At 39.9% G+C, this 9,869-nt stretch overlaps 1 protein-coding gene across 1 annotated transcript; it reads left to right on the top strand.

The window, feature by feature from the left end:
- LOC106081327 (eukaryotic translation initiation factor 3 subunit D-1) lies at positions 1–2,846 on the top strand. The gene is made up of 5 exons (XM_013243216.2): positions 1–326; positions 642–792; positions 853–1,334; positions 1,617–1,909; positions 1,977–2,846. Exons 1-5 carry the CDS (start codon positions 128–130, stop codon positions 2,532–2,534), a joined length of 1,683 nt encoding a protein of 560 aa, XP_013098670.1. The 5' UTR covers positions 1–127; the 3' UTR covers positions 2,535–2,846.
- The last annotated feature ends 7,023 nt before the right edge of the window (positions 2,847–9,869 follow it).

The raw sequence follows: 9,869 nt of genomic DNA, 5'->3' as shown, positions 1-9,869 counted from the left end.
ACATCTCTTTTCTCTTGTAAATCGTATTCACGATTGTCACGTCAATTGTGTCTGGACGCAAAAAAATTACAAATTTTCTTGGAAAATTGTGAAAACTTTAGAAGAAAACATTACTGGAGTGTAAAAAATGAGTGAAACTTTAGGTTCATCAGCGGGTAGTCTGCACTTTGAGAAGCCACAAGTGCAATTCAATGAAAATGGTTGGGGACCATGCGAGTTGTCCGACACCTTTAAGGATGTGCCATATCAGCCATTTAGCAAAAGTGATCGCTTGGGAAAGATATGCGATTGGACCAACACATCGAACAATGATAAGAAATATCAAAGTGAGTACTGAAGGAGAATAAAAAGTTCCAGTTATTGCCACAAGCCGTAAAAAATTTGCAAGAAATGCTCAAAGCCCAAAAGTGGGGTTATGTTTTAACAACAAAATATGTGGCAGCCATGTTCGTGAAATGTCTGCAAAACCAAAAATTTCCCTTATGCAATTTATGTAGATTTTGACATTTATCAAAAGGGGAAATTTTTTGTTGATGAAGGCATTGAAGAATAGCGATATCAAAACAAAAAATGGCAATAATTGCTAAAAAATTAAATAATTTGATTTAATTTTGTTTTTTTTTTTCTATTTCATTTAACAGATAAATATGCTTCCTCCTTTGGTACTGGCAATCAATATGCCTATTATCATGAAGAAGATGAGACCACTTTCCATTTGGTGGATACTGCACGTGTGCAAAAACCACCCCATCAACGTGGCCGCTTTAATATGCGTAATCTACGCAATTCAAGGTATTGTTCATGTTTGGTAATATTTCTTCATATTATTTAAATTATGATTTGGTTTTCTAGAAATGCTCGTGGTCGCAATGCTCGCGGTGGTGCCACACCCCATATGACCACTTTGGGTGGCAAAAATGTCAAAGCCCGCGACAACCGACGTGGTGTCAATAGGAAATTTGGTGGCCGCAATGCTCCTCCCAAAATGCGTGAATCTTCAGTTGCTGTTCGCTCTGATTGGTCATCCATCGAAGAAATGGACTTCCCCCGCTTGATGAAACTGTCCTTGCCCAATATCAAGGAGGGTGAAGACATAGTCACCTGTGGCACCTTGGAATACTACGATAAAATCTATGATCGCATTAACGTTAAGGGTGAGAAGGCTTTGCAGAAGATCGATCGTATTGTTCATACTGTTACAACCACCGATGATCCCATCATTCGTCGTTTGTCCAAGACTATGGGTAATGTTTTTGCTACCGATGCCATTTTGGCCACCATCATGTGTTCGACGCGTTCGAACTATTCATGGGATATTGTTGTCGATAAAATTGGTGAGTATGACATGGAAGAAGAAATTTTTTTTTTATGATTTGTGACTTGGGAAAAATCGTTTTTGATTAGTCTGATTTATTTGACCGGAATTTTCAACCAAATTTATGCAAGTTAGAGAATTTCTAGATCTGGTTATTTATTAGGAACTTGAAGTATGAAGATACCCTACATAATTCACAATGGATAAAATGAAAATGCTAGGTCTCGGATTTAAATCGCTTCCCTTCCTCTTTTTTTTATATTTATGAAAAATTATTTCAATTTTTTCCGTTGCATTTTAGGTAATAAGATCTTCATGGATAAACGTGACAACACTGAATTCGATTTACTGACGGTGAATGAAACCTCTGTGGAACCACCAACCGATGATGACAGCTCCCCTAACTCACCACGTAATTTGGCCATTGAAGCCACATTCATTAATCACAATTTCAGTCAGCAAGTATTGAAGACCGGACCCAATGAATCCAAATATAAATTCCAAGAATCCAATCCCTTCATAACTGAAGATGAAGATATTGAAGTGGCTAGCGTGGGTTATCGTTATAAGAAATGGGATTTGGGCAGTGAAATTGTAAGTTCTAGCAAAAACACTAACATATACCAGACACTAATGGCCCTATTTTCTTTTTATTTCAAAGGTTTTGGTAGCCCGTTGTGAACATGATGGTGTTCTGCAATCGCCCAACAGCGAACCCCAATTCCTTTCTATCAAGGCCCTCAATGAATGGGACTCAAAATTGGCAAATGGTGTGGAATGGCGTCAAAAATTGGACACTCAACGTGGTGCTGTTTTGGCCAATGAGTTGCGCAACAATGCCTGCAAATTGGCCAAATGGACTGTGCAAGCCGTGCTTGCTGGTTCCGATCAACTTAAGCTAGGTTATGTTTCACGTATCAATCCCCGCGACCCCTCACGTCATGTCATTTTGGGCACTCAACAATTCAAGCCCCATGAATTTGCCACTCAAATCAATTTGAGCATGGACAATGCCTGGGGTATCCTACGTTGTATTATCGATATTGTTATGAAACAAAAGGATGGTCGTTATTTGATCATGAAGGATCCCAACAAGCCCATGATTCGTTTGTATGACATCCCCGACAACACTTTCGAAAGTGATGATGGCGATGATGGTGAGGGTGATGATGGTGAAGCTTTCCAACCTGTTTATGCATATGGAGGGGGAGCAAAGTAAGGGGGAACAACTAATGCAAGTGTAAAAACAAACAAAAAACCAACAATAACAAAATAATACTGAAAAAAGGACTATTTATAAAGAAGCAAAAAAGCAAGCTAAAATAAGCATTTTTATAAATATTTTTTTAGATTCTTTTTTAATAATTCATTAAAATACCTATTATTATTGTATAACATAATCACAATACAGCATATTTACTATAAAAACAAATGAGGAATACGCCATTCCCATTAATTAATCTATTCAAAAATTGTTGCTTTAATAAAAGAAAACATACAACGTTTAGCTATATTAAAGCAACTCAACAAATACCTCTTTAAATTTTTGCTGTGGAGGGGTGAGTCCAAAAAGGAAAAAGATGGGTAAACAGCGTATGGTCAATTGATACTAAAGGAAGAGATTTGAGTCCCTATGCTATACATTTGACTTTATAATAGTTCCAAGGCACAGGAATCAAAAACATATCCAATAAAGACTAAAGGGCCTAGGATATATTCTATGAGCTTTATCTATGGAGTCTGATGGTTTAACCTGTAAAGAGTGTTTACAGGAAATTCGCTAAATCGAAGTGTCACGTTTTCTAAGCAAGGATTTCTGTATCTCAGATTGACAAATACTTCGGAGTTAGTGTAGCCACATTTTCATGTTAAGCTCATGTGAGTAAGCTCGTTCCGGGAACAGATTGGCAATTGGTTATTTAAAGGCGCCAATAACTCGCCTTGCCATATCGAGCATCATAGGAACACAGAATTTATGCAACACCAGGTGCCGCCTGGCTTCTCACTGAGAATCCGCTCGATATCGCTGATTGTCCGCAACTGCCGTTGCAACTACTACGTATGGAGCGTTCCACTATCCGCAACCTGTGGGCTACCGGCCGATCGCAGCTAATCTTCTCGTGACAGCGAAGAACACCACACAGATCAGATTTCAAAGTTCCAGCCTGTATGGTGCTCACAGCTATCCCGTGCCTGGATACTTCCGAGTAAGCTTAGATAGGAAGCTTAAATTAAATTGTCACACACATTTTCGCTCGATATCAAAGCTGTTAATCACGTAAAAGTCCTGTAAGCTCGTAATAAGGCCTGAAATCGAAGATAAACTAATCTGCAAGTGATATGCTAACAGTGGCCACCTCTAGTTCGAATCCTGCCGAGAACATCTAAAAAAAGAACACATTTTCTGACGAATGTCATCGGTGTCGCCAGGACATCTACGTCGTTGGGCCCCAACGGAATGTCTACCTGGTGTCGAATACCTTACAACTGTCCTCAAAATGTCTTTGAACACTCTTATAGTACCCGATGTCTGCAAGATGGGAAGAGTGATCCCGCTACTGAAGCCTGGAAAGGACCCATGTAAGGGGAGTCATAGAGACCAATCTCCTTTCTCTCACTTGTAGTCAAGACGCTTGAGGAACTACTACTAGAGTGTGAGGTTCAGAGCTACAAGAGAGAACCTCTAGATAAAGCGGCATATCAAGCGGGTCTAGATAACGTCATGGAGACGCGGTAACAGATGCGGTGAATAGCTACCGGATGAGATTGGTCCTTGGAGAACGACCGTCTCCCATTGCACCTGAAGAAATTGACCAGTGTAGTTCTGGCTCAATTGCGATGCGGTAGATGCAGGCGCCTCAACTCTTACAGAGCATGGATTTATGCTAACGTGCAGGATATGTGTCCCGATTGTGATCTGCAACCACACGACACACGTCACCTGTTTAACTGTCCAGACACAGACACATATCCCTCTGGACACACCTCACCTTAGTCGCAGAGTTCCTGGATCTAGATGATATTGAGCAGAATCAAGCAGACGATAGATAGCACACAGCACACTGATCCGACACTAAAACACACTCCTGGAGGTGGACATCGAAATTGGCGAGTTTTAGTAACGTAAACGGAGGGGGAGTATTTTCTACGTAGGTTAGCCTTTGAACAACTCGGAAGTATAGTCATACGGACTACGTTACATTATGATGAACCAGCCGCAACCTATCCCAATACAACCGGACCGATGTCAGATAGTACATCGGATTTGCAATGTTATTGTTGTTGTTTGCGTTGTGGTAGTGTGTTGAACACTCAGGCGCACGCCCATGCCGAAAAAGGATGTCATCGGTTCTATCCGGTACGTACAACCGGCTGCCTTGGAATTGGTTGTTATGCAATTATCTTCTTCATAACCCGGAAGAAGATAAAGCCTCGATCGAGCAGACACAGCAGAGGTTCGATCTGTGTGGTGTTCAGTGCTGTCACGACAACTTAGCTGCGAGCTACCGGGCGCGTCCACAGGTTGCGGATAGTGGAATGCTTTATAGGGAGTAACTGCAACGGCTGTAGGGGAAAAACAGCGGTATCGAGCGGAGAGTCTCCGCGAGAGGCCGGGCGGTCCGGCTCTGGCACGAACACCGAGTGCCTATAATGCTCGACCTGTTCCCGCGGCGATCGGTTCTTTGGGCCGGAACGAGCTTGCTAACCTACAGGAGCTTGACGAGGATCGCCCACACATGAAAATGTGGCTACAACAACAACAACTTTAATGTCCATCACGACGTGTGGCATTCGCTCCTAGGCAATAACCGGTGCCGATAGTTCCAAGCTTTTACAGTGAATGCGAATTCCCCTACATGAATTATAAGTGATAGCTTGACTCAATTGTGCGTATACTAAGAGAAAATTCCGAGACATACCTAATGCAGGAGCCGCTCGTTTTATACTAGCTGGTCGAATACCACAGTTAAGGCACAATTTCTTTGCACAAGAAGCGAAACAAAGTGTGATGAGATCCGTCGTTTCAATCCTAAAGACCCTAAAATCAAGGAATTGTATCCAGAAATCAAAAGGTCGATTAACAAACATAAGCGGTATTATGGCTAGGGCACTTAAGAGCAGGTATTAGTAAATTGTGGCTTACTAACAAATCACTCTTAAAACACGGTAGAAGGGATGGTAGGACATCATGATATGACATCTTTGGCGAAGTGCAATGACTGATTCGGGGAGATGCGACAAGTTGTACAGCCCTCAATTTATTAGGAATCCCGAGAGGAGAGCGATTGGTCTCATTCATGCTCTCCGGGTCGATGGTAACAATTTATTGTCGAAATGGTAAACCATCGAAGCGGAAATGTCTACCATGATGCTCAAGAGTTTGTTTGTAGTAAGAGTGGAGTACCTGACAAAGGTCCACAATTTGTCTTTGGACACTTTTATAATTGCCGATGTTATCCTACTATAACACAACACACTGCTACAACAACAACATCGTCAGCAACCATTAATGGGGTCAAATCATATCATAGAACGATCCTTGTTGTACCCGACCAGACGAAGGCTTTCGATACTGTCAGCGATCTCACGCTTTTTGAAGGCTTTTTGACTATACATAACTACAGCCGAGACTGAAACGTGGGATCGCGAAAGTCTTTGGTTGCCAGTCATATATGGAATCTAGGGCTAGAGTATAACAAGGAGATCCCTAAGGTAGAGTGATAGTATCTCCAGCAATGTTTGACCTTCACTTATGTCGTTTACCTTACCGATGTTGGCACTTTTTTTCCCGAGAAAATATGCGGACTCCTACACAGGACAGAGAAATTACTCCGGCAACAATTCCAACCGCCAAGTATGCCAAATAATTAAAATCACATTTAATAGGCTTTATTTCTCTCTCTACATATAAGGAGAAGAAGAAACTAGGTCCTCAAATCATTTCACTTATAGAGCAGATAACGAAACCTTTTTGAAAATCCAGACCTGCCGGAAAGATGGCTATCAACGGCGAGACGCAGGCTCCATAACTTTCAGGTAGATCTCTTTAACAGGAAACAAAAATACTTCTGGCTGGTTGTTGCAGCAGCCATTCAAAGAACAATGGAATGTTTGAGTAACCTCTGCCCAGAGACGTAAGGTTAAATCGCAATCGGTCCGACTTCAAGCAGCGCATCAGACAGACTAAAACTGTAATCATGGGAATAAGGTCACAGCTACCTAAAAACCAAGGTGGTTCTATCTCAGCTAAAATCCGGCCTAAATTCATATTGGTCTTGGAATGCCTTCCGCTTGTAGCCATTAACCACAGGACACACCGCATTCGTTCTCCCCAGCGATCGATTCTAAGCACCGAAACAAGCTTGATGACCAAAGGGTGCTATGCAAATATCGCTACACCCACAAGTAAATATGTGTACAACAACAATAACGCACACACGGTATCTATTTAACTTTAGCCAATTCTACACAACTTACAAGTAGATCACTGAAAACGCACCACATTCATGTCATAGAGATTCTAAACATGGATATTTGTTGCAAACTTAGCTATCGTATTCCAGATGAAGGCCCAACACATGGTTACAACAACAGCAACATGCGTTCTATGAGCGTGTTCACTGGCAAACAAAAACAAATTCTCCACTACAACGACAATAACAAGGGAGGTATATTTTGTTCGTAAAGAAAGAAAGGTGTCCGATTTCTAATATTGTGAAATACTTTATCTTAAACATTGTGCATTAAAGCATGTGCAAGCAGAACCCAATGGTATGTTAACCTATGGACCATTAGCTATCATTTCCTACCTTTGAACACATATACTTATCAAATAAACAAAAACACAAGGAGTTTTAACAATAACGGGTTGAGATTAAAGGATTGTTAAGAAAGCAATACAAGGCATATGTCGGCAAAATTCATTACCTTCACTATAAAATCGATATTTTCTAACATGCTAATATATATAATGCACTTACCAACTTGGGGGATGTCCTTTTTTATGTTCAATTGCATTTCACAAAATTTTCACACGCGTTTTACTTAATGTTTCGACGCGACTACTAACACTATTATTATTTAATTGCGCCAATTTATGAAAACAGTATTGCCAGCATAGAAATACTATGTTATTTTTTAAACTTGTAAATCTTATCAACATGCAGGGTTTTAATCTGGCAACATAACAGCTAGTTGTATTTTTCTGAGAGCAATGATGCTCTTTGATTGTTTTGAGTTTGGCAAACAGGTTGTTTTGGCATTCTCTTCATCTGTCAAATCGGAAATGGATCTATTAAGAAAACAGGCGCAACCTTGTTTAATGTGTGCAAGAAAATATGTGTAGTTTGTGATAAATAAATAAATACGTAAATTTAGTGAAAGTGTGAATATATTTATTTAAGGAATAACAGAACATTTTTTTGAACTTTAGAATTGGTAAGTCGAAATATTTCTTTTCATTTATTTTTATTATTATTGCAAAAAAAAAACTATAAAATGTTAGCTGCTACTTACTCGAATTCCATATCAACACAACATACACAACCAAACATTCTAAGTCTGTTTCACCCAAACAAATAGTTCTTTTTCGGTTCTTCTGGTATTTAAATCCAATATGAAGGTATTCAGCCAATAAAAGCTGTCTATATGGATGGCATAGTCTTAGTGGGTGCAGTTGAAAATTCTTTGAAAGGCAATACGTGGGACTAGTTTATTTGTTTTGATATCAAAAAAGATGAGTTACTTTTCTCGATTTTAGATACCCCTCAAATGCAGCACTTAAATGCATGAATGTTGTTCTTGTTATGACTTGTTGTGACTACATAGTTGCATGTGGGTGTAGCAATTCAAGCCCTCGAGCTTTGGCAATCTCCTTTTGATGAGCAAGGGCGTTGCGGTGCATATACCTGATTGTAGGGGGAATGTTTTTTATGTTGTAATGTAATGTTGTGATGCAGCTGTACTATACCTGCCATGGCACGAGACCAGTGATGCCAACAATTTACAAGCAAAAAGCGTAATAAAAATTGTAAAAAGAGTAACATTTTGTGTGAAAAAAGCAGTAACTTTGTTTCTTGGAAATTTTTGCAATTAAATGTATAATTTTGCAAATAGGTTTATAATATTTTTTGTGGATTGTTCTTGGAATAAGTCTAAAAACCAAGAAAATCACAACGAGTGAACGAATTGATGGAAAAAATGGGGCGTCCAGCTGTTGATTTGGTTGACCTATCAGAACGCTGAGATTCAAATCAAGGGTGGAACTCCAGAAAACATGTTTGGTGGAAAATTTCCCTTCGTTAATGCTGACGACATTTGTGATGTAAACAGCCATATGTGACTTTTCTACGGAGAGGTCTTTAAGCAACGTTTCGTTCGGGCTCAGCGCAAAAAGACTGTGATCATTAGACTAAGATTTTAATCGAACTCCACTTATTGATTTAAAAGAAGTGCATATCTCATGTTCCTTAATGGAATGTTTGTGGGGAAATTTTTGTTAAATGAACTAGGCTAGTAAATGCTCCCCTTAAAAGAAAGCGACAGCAAAGAACTCAAACTTACAAAAAAGCGTAAGAAGCGCTAACCAGAAATGCAAAAAGCGTTCACTTAGTGAGTTTTTTCCCTTGGCACTAGATGGTACTTTTTCGGGTTTTTGGTGACTTAAAACCCCGTTTACACTGCTCTTTAATTTCGGATTTAAGGCTCTCGTCAGCTGATTTTATAAAGGAAAAACAGATGGTCGAGCCATTAAACGGGATTTAAAAATCTTTAAATCAAGTGCTAAAAACACCTGGCATCCCTGCACCAGGCATGAATTTGGCTGTGATTTGTGGTGGGTCGGAGACTGAAACACCTTGGCTACAGCTGTACTCCGGTGGATGAGAGGCTAGCCACAATCCACATAAAAACCAAATTTTACAACATTAGGCTTATTGGGCACATGTGCCGACGGATACTGCTTATCCGACCAAGGAAATTTTCGCCTAGAGAGAGAATACGACAGCTGCCCTGCACATGATATTGAAATCATTCTGGGAGAGTTTAATGCGAAGATAGGGAAGGGAAATATCTTTGGTCCAACAGTCGGAAAAATTTTCAGTGGTGGTTATTCCCTCCTAATGCTGGCGACATGTGTGAGGAACTATGCGATTTGGAAAAAAAAAAGGTATAACAACCATGTAAGAACTTCTCCCCAAAGAGGTGTACCCTTATCATTGAACTTATACTTGAATCCGACAGCACTTATTGATATGTGAGAAGTTTGCTCCTGTTCCTTAAAGGAATCTTCATGGGCAAATTTGCATTTTGATACTACCCGAGTTGTTATATGGGACTTGTGAACGCTTGGAGTGTTTGAAAAAAAGTTTTCTTTAAAAATTTAAAGACCAGTTTGAATTGATAGACAGTATCGGCCTGTATGTATGACCTGTATGACGACGTAAGCATAGTTAAACGTATCAAAATACAACGGTTGCGCTAGAATTCTTTCGGAGGCGACCACTGTGGTACTCGCAAACCGGGACGAATTTCCATTGAACAACGATCAAGTGGT

This window comes from Stomoxys calcitrans, chromosome 2 (assembly GCF_963082655.1).
Source record: "Stomoxys calcitrans chromosome 2, idStoCalc2.1, whole genome shotgun sequence".
Lineage (NCBI taxonomy): Eukaryota > Metazoa > Arthropoda > Insecta > Diptera > Muscidae > Stomoxys > Stomoxys calcitrans.
This window is presented reverse-complemented; position numbering and strand designations above follow the sequence as displayed.